Source organism: Chlamydotis macqueenii, chromosome 17 (genome assembly GCF_036417535.1).
Source record: "Chlamydotis macqueenii isolate bChlMac1 chromosome 17, bChlMac1.mat, whole genome shotgun sequence".
In the NCBI taxonomy this organism is placed as follows: domain Eukaryota; kingdom Metazoa; phylum Chordata; class Aves; order Otidiformes; family Otididae; genus Chlamydotis; species Chlamydotis macqueenii.
The window spans coordinates 8498116-8518660 of NC_141572.1; the positions used below are offsets into that span (position 1 = coordinate 8498116).

Consider the following 20545-nt stretch of genomic DNA (forward strand, 5'->3'; position numbering starts at 1 on the left):
AACGAATGCCACAGTAACTAGGATCACTCTGTATCACATGCTGAGGAACAATTGCTGCTCAGGCTTAGCTTACGTGGCATTAAATAGGCAGTTTCTCTTGGCATTAACTGTTAGTGCAAGCCAGAGTCTGACATAAATACATATTTAGAGAGCATCAAGCTTTTTCTGTCCACCCATGAGGCACTGGAATCTTAGAAAGGAGCCTCAGCTCATTAGACTGTGCTATAAACATATTTCCAGCAGTCTGGATACCGTACCAAAATAAACAGAGGCATTAAAAGCAGTTCTCCGGTATTTTTAAAGGGGCCCAGGAAGGACAGTCAATTGGGTTTACACTCGATGTGTTTTTTCTAATTATACAAGGAGGTGATCTGAGAACTTCTCTATATTAAGATGAAACAACAGATTTCATGAGCAGATGAACAAATGCCTCCCATGGATATGCATCTTGCGTCCTTGTGTAACACCGATCCCACCCTAGCAATTGCTGCTCACATTCTTTACAACTTTTTCCTTTGTGTATTGCCTCTATATACATATATATCAAAGTCTCCTCTACATCATCCTTCAGAATATTACCTTATAACCCTGAAGAAACTCTTCTTCCAGTTCACCTTCAGGTTCCCCTAGCAGGCAAGCAAGGGAAATCATACCTGAGACCTGGCTGAGCAGTTTTCCAGTGAGGATGGCAAACTTCGAGATCTGTCCAGATGCAAGCATTGAGTTCACATGAAAGCTGTTCCCTCCACAGGGCAATCATCCGTGGTTTCTTTCCCGTGCTCAGGCACCAGATTTATTTTTGTCATCTTAAAGGTTTCAGTGCCCTTATGGAACTTGATAGAAATGAGTAATGGTTTTAAAAGTTCAGAATGGAAGGAATGGACAGATGAACAAACATAATAAAGTCTAATTTCTTTAGGAAGCCAGGCTATAAACAGTAAAAGTGTCCAAAAAAATCCAGGATGCCATAACAGAATGCCTCTAGTTTCCTGAATGATACAATGTTTGTGAAGAAGTAGGTATTTTCAGTAGGTATTTATGCACACAAGGTGACTCTGGCTATAGACACCAGTCAGGTTTAAAAATGTGCTACTGAGTGAAGGTAAACCCTGTGGGGCTTAGGAGCAATAGGTAACATCTACTTACCTCTGCATACCTTCGGCACTGAAAACCAGCCGAATAATTACCACTAAGCTGATGTTCAGAACAAGCTGGCAACTCCTTTCTCTGTCCAGTGCTTGGTCTCTTGATATCACATTGAGCTCACCACAAGCAAGGATTACGTGTTCAGCCTGTGCCTACATGAGTACCACAGGTTTCAGAGCCAAGCTTCTCTACTGATACCTAACCCTGCCCAGGGCATTCAGATCAGATGGCTCCGGGCAGTCCCGCCAAATCTCTTGGCATCAGGCAAAAACAGTGCCAAGAAGACATGCTCATACATCTGTACAAGGAACACAGAAATAATTATAACTGTGTTACCAGGACAATTAGCCAAAGAGTAAACAGATAAAATATTACAGCTTGGCATTATCTTGAGATTAGGAAGAAAAAAAAGCTAGCAGACCAGGGCAAGTACTAGAAGATGGACACATGCCACCTCCATTCTGGCAGGGCGAAACACATTGCTGTCACACCTCCCGAGTTTAATGCACAACAGTGTCATCTCTTGACAGGTGTAGTATGAGCAAAGGCAATTATGATGGAGTGCTTCAGGGTAGGAAAAGAAAAAAAACTGTGAACTAAGCTGAAGTTTTAGTATTTCTGCTCTGGAAACTCCATTTTTCACAGTGCTTTTGACCTAGTCACTTCTAACAACATGACAGAAGATTATTATTCCTCCTTGTCCCTTCCTGTGTACTGTCTTCACCAATACTAACAGAGCTGCCAAAGTTACCCAAACGTATCCCTGGAAAACTGTGGTAAATGTTTCATATTTTGTCCCCTAACTACATGGATGCTAGTGAATGCAGTCTCCACATCTTTAAACCTTTTCTTGCCCCCAGAGGAGAGGCGGGTACTCTCTGGAAAGTTTGCTCTAAAATTTTCACCCCTGTAGCCAAAACCCAGCATTCAACAAGCATTAAAACCAAAAGAAAGCATTGAGTTTTCTATGAGGTTAGTAAGAGTGATAAGGGTTTTAAACAGCCAGTCAGAATGAATGCAACTGACTTTTGAGGTTATGTAGTAATACCTGCAGCCAGCCCTTACAGGGGGCACAGTTTACAGCCCGCGCAGCCTTTCCACCAGCAAACTCGTCTTGCAGCTTGCAGACACACGAGAACTGACGCACATTTGTGTCTTGCACTTGAATTAAACTCCCAGCTTGGACGCCAACAACCCCCAGACCATGACAGAGAAGCTATTAAGAAGGCCATGCAAATGGAGGATACTTGAGTCACATCTGAAGAAGCCACATTAACATGACTCACAGAATCACAATGGAAATTCTGAGGAATTTAATAAATAAGAGTGAGCCATCACTGTGCTCTCACATTAGATAATTTTCCTGAAGAGTGTTTATTAAGAGCTACTAAAAACCAAGTAGTTCATATGCAGTAAAAAATAACAAAATCCATTTTTCTCCCAACTTGTTTGACTGACCTTGGTGGTGCAGCTGGGGATGATGACAGACAAAAGAGCTTTTTTGTTGTTGTCACTGTCATTGCTTTGTCACAGTCTCTTCCTGCGTGTAAAGATTCACACAAATGCAGAACTGCTGGAACATCTATGCAGAATCTTTTATTTTTGAGAGGCTGGGTTTACACACCAAGGTGCTGGCAGCAGGGCTGACTCTGTGAGGAGAGAGCGGGGCTGCCCCACGCCGGACGCAGCCAGTTCCAGCGGCCCCACCGCAGGGCATGGCTGAGCCCCTCAGCCAGGCTGGTGGGGCCTCTGGGAAAGCGCATTTAAGAAAGGGCAAAACCTGCACAGAGCGAGGAAAAAAAGTGTGAGAAACGGCCCTGCGAGCACCCAGGTCCGAGCAGGGGGAGAGGTGCCGCAGGCACCAGAGTAGAGATTCCCCTGCAGCCATGACGGAGCAGGTGTTTTCCTGCAGCCCATGGAGAGGGCTGTGCTGGAGCTGGTACCCACACGCCTGTGGCAGACCCCGTGCTGGAACAGGTGGGCATTTCCTGAAGGAACTGTGGCTGGTGGAGAGGAGCCCATGTGGAGCAGGTCTCCTGACAGGAACTGCAGCCTGTGGAGAGCTCATGCTGGAGCAAACGTGTGAGGAGGAAGGGGCAAGAGAGGAGGACTGCTATGGACTGACCACAGCCCCTCATTCCCCATCCCTCTGCACCACTCGGGGGCAGGAAGAGGTAGAGGAGCTGGGAATAAAGGAATGAAGCTGAGCCCACAAAAAGGGGAGACTGGGAAGAGGATGTTTTAGATTGTCTTTGTTTCTCGCCATCCAAATCTATTTTAATCGGCAATAAATGAAATGAATCTTCGCCAAGCTGAGTCTTTTTGTCCATGATGGTAATTGGTAAGCGATCTCCTTGTCTTCACCGCAACCTATGAGCTTTTTCATCTCATTTTCTCACCTGTCCTGTTGAGGGCAAGGAGTGCAAGAGTGGCTGGGTGGGCACGTGGCAGCCGACCAAGGTCAGCCCAGTAGGGCAGGGTGAAGGGAGAGCCATGAACGGGAATTGGCCCACCCTGCTCTCTGCAGGGCTCTAAGCGGTGCGACGTCCTAACACAGCAAGCCTGCTTCATATTGACGGCTCCAGCACCTGGCACCAGCTAGCTGCACAGAATATTTCCAAAATCTGAACCCATAAACTGGTGGCTCCGTAGGAAACATTACAACATGAAACATAAGCAAGGGTGCATTTAAAACAGCTGTCATCGCTAATTCTGATCTTTCAAGCTTTCATATTCACTACCCTTGCAATGCAATACTGAAGGAATGGATGGAGTAGTGACAAGTGTCACACAAAGCACTGAGGAAGCAGCAGTTAAAAAAAAAAAGAAAAAAAAAAGATGCTTAAAAGCCAAGAAAAGGACAAAGATGATTTTGTCAAAAACCATTCTTAATCTCGACTGTACTCACAGGATCTACAAAGGACTACAGACTATTGTACTTCCTTACACAATTGTTGCCAATCACCTCTTTAAGCTAGAGACACCTAGCTACACACAGAAAGTAGTCTTACAGGAAAAAAAAATTAAAAGGGGAAAAAACCCTCAACTTGCTGGCTTTAAATTCATTAAGATACTGGACTTTAAGGGAATTCAAGGATAAGAATTTGAGGAGGAAAGAAAAGAAAAAAGGGCAAAACCCCATACTTTGTTTTGAAGACTATTTAGAGTATTTTAAATTGCTGTTGACCATAAAATGAACAAAAGCAACAGAAAAAAAATATTGCCATATCTAAGTGCCATGTTCCCATGATAATATGGAACAGCATCATATGCTGCAATAAAGTGTTTTAGCTGATCATTTCTTGTCTTTTTGGCACTCTGCTGACACACTTTTTAAAGTGTTAATTAAAAAAAGAATCAAATCAACACTACAAATTGGATAGACTTGTGCCCTACAAACAGTCTCTTCTGACCACTAATTTGTGGAGCTGGGGCTCAGCCAACTTCCAATGAATCTGTGGAGAGTTTCCAGCAAACTGTCATCGCAGCAGGAGGCAGTTCTTGATCGGGTGATCATACGCGGCAAGTGAAGTGATGCTGAACTGTCACTAAACAAGTCTGGTTTATTGTGCCTGAATCTTCTTTTGAGGTTCATCCAAAAGTGGAGATTGGCAGTTTATTTCCAGACACACATTTATAATATAATGCACCTAAAATCTCATAGTATCTGCATAGAAGCATGGTTTTTGGATTATCGTCACATTGTGGGAGAAGACAAAGAACATTGGACTAGCCGAGCTCTAGAACACAAATAGTTTTAATGTTTTTTATATTTATAAATAAAATAGGCCAAGACAAGAGACCTGAACATGCAGTGCTTTCCCCTTAGGGGTTCTAACTTTTTTTTTAATTTTATTTTATTTAGTTTGAAATAAAGAATTTTACATTTCAAATACATTACTGCATTTGAAGTGTGCCTAGTGTGGCAGTCATCCTATGTTCATTTATTGATTGTATTTTTAGGAAGCTATTTAAAAGATATAGTTAAATAAGCATAAAAAGAAACCTGATCTGCATGAAGAATACGAATAATAATATGGAAATGCAGTGTAGATCTATTGACTTTTGACAGGTTTCTGCTTTCTGAACATGGACCCAGACAAGGCTACCACAGCACAGAGTGAAAATCAGCAGCGAGTTCATCTAGGCCTCCCTTGATGTACCTTCCCTCCAACAGCCTTCAAAATACCACAGGTAAAGTCAGGGAAGGGATAGTAAAGTCTTTATATATCCTTGGGAGAAAACCTAAAATCCCTTCTGTGTCACTGTCATGGGAAATCAGAACATCCCTTACCACTGCAACTTCTTCCTTAGATACTTTTCCTTTGTCTAAACATTAAGATGGGGGAAAATGAAAGGAATCCTTGCCGACTGCAAGATTAATTCTCAACAGCAGTATCTTATACTCTCTTGTTTTTCCATCCTGTCCTCTACTGATTAAATGAGGGCAGACTGGTAAATTGTCTGACGTGTCTGCTAAAAGACATAATTTAGTTTGAATTCACTGTTTTCTGAACTCAAAAAACCAAAGAGCAAACAAGACCTTTTTAAGACTGTCACGCTATGTAAGAAGCGGATTTAAGAGGACTGACTTTCAGAGGTCAGGCTCAGTACTTTGTGAAAATTAGGAAGTCCAACATGAAAACTGAGGAGCAAAGAGAAGCATCTAAAGACTAGCAGCCACTGGAAAAGTTGATGGGAGTGTGTTCACGTATCTGTTGATGGCGCTGAAAGAACCCAGGTGTATAGCAATGTTGAATGATGTTTTTCAGCCTAAATCACTTTGCGACGTTAACTGTTAGACTGGAGTCTTTCTGCTAGCTCTCTCCTTCAAGAAAAATATTTGTCCCACTTAAGGATTTAACCAAAATGATTCATTCAGTCATTTCAAAGAGTAAGTTGAAGTATGTTATACTTTTTTCTGTTGAAAAGCTGATCACTTTTAGTTATGGAACAGGATCTTGGGCAGCAGACAGTTCTCTTTCAGAAGGATAAGGCCCAGGACATGCAGGATGATAGAGGCAGCTGAAGTAACACCATCAGCCAGGAGGACCAACAGCCCTCCAAGGGATTTAAACCAAGTATGCAGTCACTTGAATACCTAGGAATAATCATTTTGCAGTGAGATTTAATTGGCATGTCAGGAGATCAGAATTAGGTTCTAGCTTTAGATGGGCTTCATCCCATCTGTGTAATTCTTACACAGCTTCATCAAGTTATTTAAGCGGGCATGGTAAGTAAGAGTGAGAAGGGAACTAAGGGGAAAAGTCTGAATTAGATGCAGTCTGTTTAATTAACTATCTCTATATCAGTGTAAACTCTTTTTTATTTAAAAAAAACCCCCACACAGTACATCATTCCTTGCTCCAAAGAAACATCTTCCAAAAGAACAGGCTAAACTGGGACTAAAAGACAGAATGTATATTAAAACCTTCAGTTTTCTAACTGAAGTGTTGGCAGGACTTGCATGCCCAAGGGAATCAATCCCTCATCAGACATGCAGGCATCCACCCATCATGTATGCATAGTATGCTGTTCTGGAGACATATCGCAACATACACAATGGCAGAAGCAGCCCAACAGAAAAGTATTTCCAGGGGAACCAAGAAGAAATCTGGCAAGAAAAGACACTTTTTAAACACCAAGTGGATATTACACTCAAAATAGATTTTCCTCATTTCCAAAGAAGTTGAAGCAACAAAAATAAATAACACCACTCTGGAAGAGGAAAACAAAAGCATAAAGCATATTCATCACAAAAAAAAGCAGGATCCAGTGCATCCCTCCACTAAACAGGGCTGTGGTGTTCAGAAGAGGACAACATAACTGGCAAATTGCTAGACCTCTCTTTCCCTGTTGACTAGATCCAACTCTGCTTACTTTTCTGGATAAAGTAAATTCACAGACTAAGAATACATAACTTCTTAGTGGGGAAGAAGATAGAAATGTTGGTCAGCCTCTGGAGGATACCAAATCTGTCTATGTCACAATAAACACACTGACCCACTTACAGTTTCCATACAGAACAATTGTTGCATCAACCCATAAAAGCCACCCCAGTTCAACAGATTGGATTAGATTTTGAATTACACCTCATAATCCTCAATCCCTTTTCTCTACTCTGGCATTTCAGAAGGAGGTAAACAAGCAGTGGATCACCGTATGTGTGCGTATTGGGCAAAAAGCCTTATCCACCTAAACAGACTGATCTGGAGGTCACCTGTCCAGAGAAAGACTGAAAACAGCAAAAAAACACAACGTAAGTGCCAGACAAGAGGGAGCCAGATACTCCAGGAAGACCCGGAGAGTCTGTAGAGACCACTCAGAAGTTGTATAGGAAGTGAGTGATGTATTGTTTAAAGGGGTTGGTGCTCAGTCCAGACCCGTGTCTCTCCTTGAGATGGGGAGTGGCTGTAAGTAGTTGCTTATGACACTTTAAAATTCTGTACTTCCCCACTTCCTTCTGCTGTCAAGTGTCTCTGAAAGGGTAAACCATGCACTCAGGTTATGCTAAAAGTCAAGGGTCATGGCAGTGGTCTGCTACAGCAGCTATGCAGTTTGAAGTCAACACAAGTCCTAGGGCCAGACACTACAAAGGATAAAGAGTCTGAAGGAAATGACAGGTGAAGAAAAATGTGTATCTGGCAACCACCTTCTTCAGGAGCACTGCAGGGCTCAAAACTCAACCCCCCAGCATCCACAAAGGGAAGAATTAAAAAAAAAAAAACATCTAGACAGTAAATGGAGGGATGATAGCTGGCTCAGAAGTATTCTATTTTATCAGATATGAATTATAAAACCAACACAGCAGGCTAGAGAAGGAATCATTAATTTTTCAGTTCTCGAACCACAGGTATCATAGAATCATATCCATGTTTAGCTCTATCCCACTAGCCTTTGTAATACAATGCAAGAAAAAATATTTGGCAAAAGGAATTATCCATTGTGGAATTACATACAAATAAAACTTTAAAGACTATAATGTTACCATTAAACTTTTAAAGACAATGAAGCTTTAGTACACTTATCTCCATATTCAAACATTCATGCAGATTTAAGTGTTAAACAAACAAAATACTCTTGCTGCATTGCATTCCTTTGCATTTGAAGATGGCCCAAACTGACAAAAGATGGAGAAGAAACCGTACCTTCAGAAGCCCTCTCTGAAAGAATGATCACCGTTGAGTCCTGGGATGACAGGGCATTAGCCTGGAGTTGGCACCTAAGTACGAAACTTCCTAAACACCCATACTCCAGTTGTACAGTGCCTCTCTGCCTCAGTTTCCCTCTTTGAGGAACAGAGATGATAGCACTGATGACCCAATTCACAAGTTATGCTGCTGGAGACCAGAAGGGACAGAGACTTCAACATACGGAGTGGCACAGTTTTGCCACAGCTAACTACCAGTATAAGAAACGGCAACAGATAAAATCTTGCCCTCAATGCAGAAGAAGGATTAAGCGACTTGCCAGAGAGTACAAAAAGCTTTTTGCAGGATTAAGACCCAAGCCCAGGCACTAGGCAGCCCTAATAACATTCCTAACCACAAAATCATTTTAAAATACATACACACACCTGAATATTTTCCCAGGTCTGTGCCTTTTACAGCTCTGCCCTCTGACTGAGCAAGGTGTCTCCTGGGCAGCTCCCAAATGGGAATCACACATAGTCCTACAGAAGTCAGGAAGGGTCCCATGAAGGCTTATGCCTACGCTCAAAGCTTCCTAACAGAAAGAGCCCCAATCTGAAACAAAACAGGGGGGGAAAGGGAGGGAGAAGTGGGGGAACCTAGAATTTCTGGTCAAAGTCCCAGGTTTGACTACATGAAGATGATCATACAGACATGCCCAAGTCCCTGTTCCACTGTTGTGCCTTGGGATAATGGAGGAGACGCCAAGTTAACAGTGTGGCTTCAGGGGGAAGTCTCTGGAAAACAGTTCCCGAGCCCAATGCAGGACACAAACCCCACGGAGGGAGAGCACGCCTACCTACACAACTAATGGCTCCTGCCGCTTGGAGCCAAGAAACTACATCATCAAATGCTGGGAGGTGGTTCAGCAAGCTGCTGACAGCAGACAAGGGCTAACCACTGGTGCTCAGCGTTATTAGATCATAACACATCTGGAGAGCCTTATTGCTAGGGCAAACATTAATCTTCAGAGAAAGCTAAACACAAAATGAGATCTCACTCATGAGGTTATATACAATGAAAAAAATCCCAAATAACTTTTGAAACTGAACTGGCTGAAAAGGAGGAGAGGAAGTGTTTTTCCATAAGAAAATACCTGCCTGTCCCAGCCAACTGGGATCAGAGTAGGCAGAAAAGTTTTAAGCTGAAACTTTCAATTTTGAACCATTTCTGTGATTGAACCAAGTTTAAATTTAAATTATGCTTGTCTATAGAAATGTCCAAGCTTTCCTTATTCCCAGTACTGTATTTAAATTGTGTTGATACAGATATCACATTGGATTATTTCCCTGAAGACATGAAAAAGAGCTAATGTAAATGCCAATTTAGTTTTAAGAATCCTATGGGAAAGTAAGGCTTTGTCCGACTTTATTTATGAAAGCCCTTATATATTTAAGCAGTTTCAAGTTTGCTTTGTTAGGCTCAAACTTAAAAAATAATTTGTTCATTTAAGAATATTCTGTGACTGATTTAGTCTGAGTGCATACAAGGTTTCTGTAGAGCTGTAATTTCAAAGCGGACACACAAACTTTATTTCCATGGGAACTACTGGGCAGTCAGCCTCTATGAACACTGCCCTTCATCAAAAAGTAATTACATACTTTTATATATGGCTTGACAAAAATCTGTATTTCATGTATTCCCATCTTCATATAGCCTGCCTTGCTCCATACAGCTGCTTGTCCTCTTGCACAAAGGGCAGCATTTCCTAGTTATGTGACTTCACACAATATTAAAGTACGTGACAAAATGGTGCACATATACACTGGGAACAGCTGCTTTTGTGTTTAGATCTAAAATTCAAGAGGTCTTTTTTCTGCACCTGGCTCCACTGTCCTTTGATACTGGATGATCTCAACACTCTACACAGCAGTAGAGTACAGATATTTCATAAGGGTTTCACATTTGGAGTCCACAAATTCTGCATTTACACTTTCACAAACAGAAAACTGTGGTAACGACTGCAATATCTAAGAATTGGTTACTATAGAGTTTATTCCATAATATCCATCCTGAGGAAAACAAAGAGTCAAGTACCCACTAATGTCTGCACAATAGGTTTAGAGCTCAGACTTTTAGGCACTTTGGACAGCTTTGAAGCAAGTCTAGCTAAATTGCATTAGTCATTGCAGAAGAACAATCAGTGACTAATTAAATCCTCTTGCTGGATACAGATTACTGGCTGAAGATTTATGTAGTACACATTATGCTGTGGTGTACTCAATTGAATTAATTATTGCAATCACCAAGCAAGGATCCCCAAAATCGCCTCTCCCACAGTAAAATAGGATCTAGGCTAACTATGGTTTTCCAATCTATGGTGTTCTTTGCAAAAGAATAATACAGAATTTTCATTAAAAACTGCGGCATTATTGTTTCAACCTCCCATCCTTCTTCCCTTCAATTTCATTAGCAGCTCCCACTGACAAATGTTCAATTAATAGTAGCTCTGTAACAGTGCAGCCAAACTGAACATTACTCTTGGATTACGGAGAAAAGTCTTGTATTCTACTGGCTGAAATCAAAGGACAGCAAATCAGTGCTCCACTTCTGCACTGGTTACACAAGTGTAGCACTGATTCAGCTTTTAAGATACTCTCCCCACTCCAGTGTGGATCTATTTAATGCTCTACATTGGCTTATTACTGTATTCCAGACATCTTCCAGTGCAAGCTACACAAAACTCAGGCTTTCCCTTTGTAGGCCTTGAAAAGTTTCCTTGTAGCTTATACACTAAGTAAAGTAAGAACAGACAGCTGCTCCAGGTCATCTTTCACAGGTCCCACGTAGATCCCCTTGCAGCAAGGCCCTACAGCTGATTTCAGCTAAGAAGCACCTAGTAACAGAGTAAGTTTTTTTACACAAAAATGTTAAGTGTATAATTAGCAACTGTCACAGGTAATGAACCTCAAAAATCAGACCTCCAAGGTTACCACATGCATCTGTCTCTCAATTTTAGCTTTGTGTTTTAAACACTACTATCCCTTAGTTTACATTACTAACAAACCAATTGAGTTCTCATGTCGTTTGAACAATTTTGTAGACATTGCTTCTATTTATAAAAGCATACATGTATGGCATACTTGGACAAACATGGACAGTATTTAAATTAGCATCTTGAAAAGGAACTTCAACAGAAATAGAAAAATTGCTTGTATACTCACGTACAAAGGCTGAGGCCCACCCTGATCTAATTGAGACACTCTCATTCCTATTTCCATACATCCTTAATCTCTGCTCATAAGGAAAAATAGGAAGGAGGTGGCTGCTGGTGTAAATCACACACTGACTACAGCTGTGGATGGCCCATGTACAGAAATAACTTTCATTGCATTAACTCTTCTGCCTTAAAAACTAGATCTACAGCGAGCACTGAAATGCCACTGTGATGGCTGCATGCAGATAGCTGTGCCTCCCACAGCTGAAGATGTCTAGCTATTTACTGTCATCAACAAATATGATTCTCCTTTTCCCTCTCCCAAACTACAGGAAGAAAAAATATTCCTATTGATAATAAATATTTCCCCCCCCCCCTAAATTAGTGAATTTTAGTAGCTTTCAGAAGTTTCCTGTATTGCCAACTTTGCTGGTCTCCTTGGAAGCAAAGATGATAGGATCAACTACTTAAAATCAGTAAAACTGAGCTCTTCCAGTGTAAAATAAATAAATTAATTAAAAAAAAAACCCAAAACCAAAAAAAAAACTTTTCACACATCAGTTAAATAGATTTTCCTGTTGAGATTGCCTGTCTTTTTATCTTGCATGACAAGTTTTTCTGGATTCTCTTTACAAAAACTATATACCAAGATGAAATTGTCACAGCTTAAAAGGACATTTCATTGTCATAACAAGAATAAATATTTTTCAGAAGCTGACAGACATGAAAACTGAGATAACTCAGGTCAATATGGCAAGCCTTACCTTTTCAGAATTGCAAGTAGAGTGGACAGGGACAACCTGCCATTAAAGATGCATTTAAGATGGAAAATGGTAACATATCTCAGGAGGCTAAGCTGTACTACTTGAAATCAGTGTTTGTTTCTGACATCAGTTTTGAAATTCACCTGATTAAACTGATACATACTTTTTTGCACTCGTTTTCCTCTATACAGTGTCTGCATGGTTGTCGGTGAATGTATACTTTGTGAAGCTGCCTCCTGTCAGTTCCAGCAATTTCTTAATTTGACATGTGAAAAGAAAAAAAAAAGTTTTACAAATCAGAAATACGTTAATAGTGAAGTGGCGAAGTATGGTTTGGAAAGAAAGTTCAAGAAGGAGGAATTTGTTCTTTTTCACAGTTAGCATTGCCAGTACCAAGTGAACCCCTAGAATGGGTGGAAACAGACAAAGAAGATGAGCTTTGTGTTGCAGAGGTTCCAGAATCACAAGGATATCGGTATAACCGTTCAGGCAGTATGAGGGGGAAGTGGATGAGCAGAGTGGTAGTATTTCCACGTGCTTTCATACACACCACAGTAAATCTTCAGATTCTAGCATCATACGTCACAAACAACTATCCCCAGTGTGACACCCGGATCCACAAACAGCAAGTTATTAGGCAGAAGCCAAACCATAAGAGGGATGTGAGATCACCCTCCAAGGCAGAATTTATGCTGTCCAGCAGCATCTCAAGATTAAACAATCTGAGCTACAATTTTATCTTTATTTTCTTTTTTGTGCATCTACTTATCAGCATCCAGTTCTATTTCCTCTAGGCTGGTATAAAATCCACCTATGTTACAGATGAAGCTCTATAACATCTGTAATATACATTTTAAATCATATTTTATCATTTGCTGTAACTGAAATCAGAACACTGAACTGGCAGGAGTGAACATCTGAACATCTGGAACTGGAGTTCACTGAAGTCCTTAAAATATTTTAGGTAAATAAAACATCTGTGGATACAAATCAAATTAACTAAAGCAAAGATGATCTTTTATTAGTTTGAGCTTTGCTAGTGACTAAACAAACCCAAGTCAAAAAAGCAGATGATGCTTTCCCCTCTTTTGATCTATGAACACTTACAAGCCATGGGAGGATGAGATCTAATAGACAGTTCAAGAATTTTAGGTACACATATAATTATACTTCCATTAACTACCCTTCAGAATGGTTACTGTATTTTTGAACTTTAAAATGCTATTATATACTTATTTTAGAGCTAATCCAGTGTAGGGTCATATAATTGGGAAGAAGGAGGTGTTCTTAAATCTTAAGAAGTGCATTTATCATAGTATAAGTGTATCTGATTTAATATACAGGTAACTTGTATGTTTAAGCCATTGCAGAAATGCTGAGTCTTTCTAGTTCATGAATTACAGTGATATGATATACAAACGTGGGGAGATTACAAAAAAAAAAAAAAAAAAAAGAAGTAAACATTCATGAATGAAGCCGGGCTTTCCTTCTTGCTAAGGTAAATCCACCCGTTCTGCTACTGGGAACTGCTTACCAGCCATTCTTCCCTGATACTCCTCCCACCATCTGAACAGCAAAGCTACAGGCTATTTCTCTATTTTCTTTCCATCTCTACTGTGACTTTAACTTCAGTTGCTCTTTTACACCAATTTATCACTCCTCTGTTGTTTCCTAAGGGTTATTTATATTAAATTCCCCTGTGTCACAGACTGCATTAGAGTTCCAATTGCCTGTGTCTGTGGCGTATACCTATGATTATCTCCCATTATGACTTATAAGAACAAAGCTGAAGTCTCATTTTCAGTATTGGCTGAATGAGTTTTCACCTTATTTGTGCTTTCACTTCACCCAGAAAATAACCCATTTTATTATCCCATTTAAGGGAACAATATACAGCAGCCTTAATACCATTATATCAAAGAAGTAGTGTCACCTGAAACTCTGCTATGAATTATGTGTTTGTGCCGTACTTCAAAGACTTCATGCTGCAGAAAACACAGTCTGAAAATGGGTATTTTATCTGAAATTTCTAGTCTACAATATTCAGTGAGAGAATGAAGAGCATTTTCTCTCCTCACTAAAATCAGCCACAGTTTTTCCTTAAAGCCTTATGCTTTTAGCTTGTGTAATCTATAGATGCAGCACTGCAGCTACTGAACTAACTCAGAGGTTGTTAACACTGAAAACTACAGTAAGTAGCACAATTTAAACAGGTGAAGAGAACTATTACCTCCAGAATAATCATAGAATCATTTAGGTTGGAAAAGACTTTTAAGGTAATTGATTCCAACCGTAATGTCACCCAATTAACTATTACGCTTTACAACATTATGCTTACTGACAATTAAGCTGCATTCTCTACGAACACTGAAGGTGTGCAACCTAAAATAAGGTGAGAAGTTCTCAAAACTCTGGTTCTTGGAATGAACACACCAAGGTTTACATCACAGACTCAGCAGTCCAAGGCATAAGAGCCCAGACTTCACTGAAATAGGTTAAATTGTTATCTCTAACAAAAAACCTTATGAGAAATATGAAGAAAAAAGGTTTTGGCAGAAATAAGTTCAGGTCTGCTACAACTGAATCACTCTGAATTCTTGCAATATTAAGAAGAATTGCTTTTTCCTTCATTAGGCCATTTAATTTGTTCATATAAGTAAGTTAACCTAATCATTATATAGAACATTACTGATACATTCCTTCATAATGCTTAGAGTTAATGCTTGTTTACTCTCCCACTGTGACAAATTAGACCACCTACTCACACGCTTGTATTTATTATTAAAGGAACACACACGGAGAGCTAAAAGCCTGCAATAATACAACTGCAACATTTAGTTGCCTTTCCAGGCAGTAATGTTGATAGCTAAATAGTTTAGTTCCCCCTCATAAAACCAGAAGGAATATAACAGCAATACAGTGAATCCTAAATAGTTAGCTGAGGAAAAAGAATAAAGGAGAATCTATAATGGAATTTTCCCAAATTGAAGTATAAGAGTACCATTGATCAACACCACCATGAACTAATAGCGGATACTATGTATTTCAAGTGCTCTTCATGTGCTGCTGTTTAGCAAAGGTGTTTGGACAAAAGCTAAAAATAAAGACTACATTGCTGAAAAGCTAACCCTGGCCTTCGAGTTCAAAGAGCTTTTTCATCTAGCAGAAGACACTCATAACATGTGGCTTGAGCCCACAAACTAGGGAAAAAGCCGAGTCAGAGCCTCTGTTTTTCATACAAGTTACTCAGAAATGTTTGCAGTGCCCTAAAATGATTCTTTTTGCTATTCAGTAAGTGTTTAAAAAAAAAAAAAAAAAGTTGTTATTCAATTTTTCCACATGTTAACCTCCATTATTTGGTTCCACTAGACTGAAGTTGCTCACATCCCCAATATCCCACTGAGCCGATCTGCACCCAAAATTTGATACCTGAGTCCCATCCATCATCAGTTTCATGTATATATGCACAGATTAAGTCATTAACAGACATAGCAGCCTTACAGCTTAACAACACAAATGAGGAATTAATAAACACACATGCAAATCTTCATCTGATAAACTTCTTGTGCTATGAGAAGCAAGCATGGATTGTATCAGTAAGACTGCTTAAACCAATGTTAGGCCAGTGTCTCAACTACTGCATATTAGGGATCTACCTAACGTCAAAAGAGTTGTGGAAATCAACAGCTCTGAAAATTCAGGTCTATCTCATCCTTGAATAACATATCACAACAAGAAGAGCTTCAGGACACAAAACACTGCCTGTGGAAAAAGATAAAAAATGGAGATGTTCATGAAAGGGGAAACGAACCCACCACCACACAAAAGACACTAATCTCATACATACTACTTGCTTTGATTCCAAGACAAAGATAGGTTTTATTAAAACTGCTCAGGATAAAAAACAACAGCAATTCTATACAAATTTATCTGGGTATTTTTGAATGGGCAGGACTTCAGATACTGCCTGACAACAGTTGCTCAATTATGTGTTACTTTTATTACACACAAGACTTGGCAGCAGCAGAGAACGTATGTCTGGGACAGTCCTCAAAAAATTTACTAACACTTTACGATGCACAGGCCAAGTTTCAATATGGAGAGATCCTAAAAATACTTGATTTTGCATGTAATTATTCACTGATAACAGAGGGAGCAGAGTTAAGTTTGAGATTCAGGAATAGACTAAAACCAATTGCTTCTTCCATACAGTAACAAGTTCTAAAACTAACATCTCGGCTGATGTCCTGCTGCCAAAAGGATGTTTCAACAACAACTGTGTTACCAGGAAAGTCTTACATCACTAAGCAATTCGCAGGTCTACATTGGAAGTATCACGTGAAGACAAACATACAGCTTCCAAAACAACCTTAGCATACATTCATTTCTCAAGATGCAGGAAAAACAAATGCCAGCATTAAGACCCTTTTTTTTTTTTTACTATGAAACCATTTAAAAAATATTCACATCAGCAGTGTCAACCAAGTTCACCACAGAAACCAACTTCTGTCTTGTGTTTGCCCACAAGCGCCAAACCATAATTAGATGCCCAAATGATGAATGATAGGCTTATACTTGTACCAGTTCCTGGGGCTGAAACAGTATAACATCCTGAGAGGATTTACCAGTACTTCGTATCAAATGCATTAAGAACAACCAACGAGAAATCAAGTCACATTAAGTCAAGAGCATAACTCAGTGTCAAAACCTGTTCCGATTTAAGAACCTGTTAGACAAAACAACATTTGCATTTTATTCTGAAATCCTACATTAAGATTACTGTACAAGTAACGAGCATTTTGAAGCATCAAGAATCATATCACAGACAAACCAAGAAGGATAAAGACATAGACACATACTCCCACTGTTATACAGCCTTCTGCTTCTAACAGCTTCCCTTAGCAGAGCTAAAAATTCGCAATGGCGAAACAAGCAAAACAGAGCCTCAAAATAAATGAAACAATAAATCTTAATATCCACTAGCAATCTTTCCACCTTCCCAAAAAGCAGCTTAGTCAAAGCTCATTTCAGAGCACGATTTTGTAGCATCTCTCCCGAAATACCAACAACGCCTCTGCAGGGAGGCTGCCACTACCCCAGCATAGGAAGGGTTAGCAATCCACATAACTCAAGTTTATATGAAGGGAGAGGAAACAGAAAGCCGAAGCGCTACACCACTCACATATTAATATAACTACAGGAGATCCGCAAGCTGACCGCCAGAGCTCGATTTTGCTTTTACGGGAGAACGGAATGAGGGGGAAAAAAGTTTCCCCTTCCCTCCTTCAAGCAGATCTAAATTTGTTCGTTAGATCCTCAGGCTTTTAGAGCTAGTTACATAAAAATATGTAGAATCGGTAATGTTTAGCATAGGATTCCTTCCACTTCAAAAGGCTCTGCCGACTAAACCCCGAAACACAGAGGAGATTAATGGAAAAGGCCAGCTCTCCCTCCTGAAGCAGAAGAGACTTGGGCCGGATAAAGCACCGGCTGGATTCACGCCTGCGGGCAGCCGGGCGGCCGTGGCTGGAGATGCGTTTCTCTGCCTTTACACCAGCCCTGCCCGCACAGAGCGGGGCTGCGGGGAACTGGCATCTCTGATGCACAGAGCCGGCAGCTGCAGGAGTCTGATCGGCTTTGCGTGCCATGAAATGGTGGATCTGACTGTCAGACACATCTTACGATACGGAGAGCTAAAAAGGCTCTGCAAACCAAAGCCGGGAAGGGATGGCAGGAGGCAGGCAGGGAGCGGGACCAGCAGCGGCGGGGCCTGGACGAGTTGTCAAGCCCAGCCGCCTCCCCCCGCGCGGACCCCCCCCTCCGCCAGCGCGGTACTTACGTGAAAACAAAAAATAAAGTAGTCGAACCCACTAATAAGGCAGCTGCTGTGGAGACAGGGATGTATTTAGTAGGTTTAAACCTCTTTCCGGTGCTGCTGGGCATCCTGTAGTTTACACATCACTAGGTAAATCCGACCCGAGAGGAGGGAGCCGGGAGGACGCGGGGACCCTCCGGCGCGGGGAGAGCGGGAGCCGGGCGGCAGGGAGGGCCGGGCGAGGGCCGGGAGCAGCTGACCTCCAGCACAGGAAATCCCACCCACCCCGCCCGGCCCACCCGCCTGATGTCAACCAGCCCCTTAAGGTAGCGCGGCGGGGAAGCCGGGGCGCGCAGCTAGCGCGGCCCCGCGGAGTCCCCCGGAGCTGCGGCACGGCCGGGCGGGGAGCGGAGCGGGGCGGCTCCCGGGGCAGCCCCAACCCCGCCGCTCGGAGCCGCGGGAGGCGGCCCTTCCGCAGCAGCCCCTGCGGACAGAATGGATCCAGTTCTCTCCCTCTTAGAAGAGCAACCACCAAAAAAAGGCAATTTATTGGGCTCTGCAGGATCTCTGTGGGACACGACAGCTATTGGAACAGTTCACTCTAGAGCTGGGTTGCAAAATACCTGGGTTCGGCTGCACTGCCGCAGCACCCGGCGGAGCTCGGCAGGGCTCTGCGCGGAGGAGGGGGTTTTGGCGGGGAAGCATATTGCAGGACCAGGGCCTGCCGAGAATTCGGAACTAGTCCAGCGGGAGACAAATTGAGCCTTGCCGGCTCAGTGAATAAAACCCTAGATCTTATTTGGCTAAACCCAGAGTCACAGTATTCAGCAAACTGCTGCACTCTGCCAGATTTAACTAATTCTGAGTAACTCAGTGCAAACACAACTCAAATTAAACTATACTCTGTGCTTTTTCAATCTATCCGTTAGCATCAGGAGGCAGAAATAAGAGGTAATTTAAGGGAACATCAGAAAGTTCAAACCAGCTTTCCAAGGAGCATGCTGTGAATGGCTCCTCTGTCCACGTTCAGAGGGCACCACCCAGAAGGTCTCCTCAGTCAGAAGTAAACCCTCGGATGGGAAGAAGGTTCAAGGCCACTGGAAGTTTAGAAATCAAGACCAGGAGCTGCAACTTGCTGCCTCGCTCCTGCTTTTCTTCCTTAGCTAATCCCCCATTTGCAGCTGCCAACGTGCAGATAAAGTAACCACTGCATGGGATAAACAAGACACTTTTGCAGCTTCTGTTGGGTGTTCTTAAAAGTAAGTTTGCCCTAGAATGCATATATTCCAGTTCTGTTCTGTAAAAACATTATCATTTCCCTTTTTAAGCGACTAGGTGAGCTTCACAGTTCTAGAGGTATTAAGAACAGAACAAGTAAAATCCAACACACAGAGCAAGTAAGGGTCCTCAGCTTTGCAGTTTCCAATGAAATTGCAAGCATCAGCTTTAATACAAGCAATTCCAGCAAGTTCCAGCCTGAAGACATATGGTTATGTGAAACCTCAGCTTTTACTAACAACTGCCCACTCAAAAAAAAAAAAAAAAAAAAAAAAAAAAAAGGTATTCTCTAGCCCTGTGAGAACAACTTCTAAAATGTCAGGTTTTATCCAAAAGGAACTAAAGCCAAAAAGCAACTTAAAATGCCAGACTTAGGTTTTTGAGGAAAGGGAGGGACAACAAGTACTTATCTTTTAATGCTTGGGGGGGACACTGAATGTTTCCTATGCTCTGCTACTCCTTGTCATGCTGCCTTATTGAAATAAATTATTCTTAAAATCCTTGTAAGTAATCAAAAGGTCAACAACCTTACACAGAACCAAACTCTGCAAACTAATCTGAAAGCCTTCAGCCGCCATCTACACTAGCATATTAAGTGGGATGTGGGATCAAAAGTGTATGTTGGAAGCAAATCTCTCGATCATGGTCACTTACCACGGTTTGATGGATATTGCTGAGCAGCCGCAAAGTACGTAACTGGATTCCTTTTCAACAAAACTAAGACAGAAGATACATTTCAGGAGCACAGGTAGCACACGTAGGTCATGAGTTAGTTTGGAACCACTTGCATGACATAGGCAGAAACTTTACCACTTCCATCAGTTCAAGCCCTTTCCTACTCCCCACTCAAGGAACATTCTTGGTGAAGAATTTCTGTTGCAAAGAGGACCCTGATTATTTTTCCACTGATACTTTTATTTTAAACTGGAAAATGTTATCATAAGAAGAATTATAGACCATTTATGAAGTTTGGTTAGCATCCTGTAATGGACAGTAAAAGACTTACTCAAATGCATTTCTTAGGGCTTGAAAAGTAGTAGAGAAGTTATCTCCCCGTTTCAGTGACAGTCAGATCTGCATTTTTAGCATGGACATGCAAGGTTCCTTTCTAGGTGAGCAACAGAAGCATCCTGTCAAGTTTCTAGCAGGAGTTAGGGAGCAATAAACACAAGTATATTTTAAGATAAATATATGG

General features: G+C 41.3%; 1 protein-coding gene across 2 annotated transcripts in view; it reads right to left on the reverse strand.

The window, feature by feature from the left end:
• The window catches only part of ZDHHC8 (zDHHC palmitoyltransferase 8), a 113565-nt gene extending 95287 nt beyond the window's left edge, over nucleotides 1–18278 (reverse strand). For both annotated transcript variants that reach the window (XM_086761719.1, XM_086761718.1), the window contains exon 1: nucleotides 18097–18278. In XM_086761719.1, coding sequence (XP_086617845.1) covers nucleotides 18097–18200 — 104 coding nt within the window. In that variant the 5' untranslated portion in view covers nucleotides 18201–18278. The remainder of the gene's footprint in view (nucleotides 1–18096) is intronic.
• Nucleotides 18279–20545: the final 2267 nt, after the last annotated feature.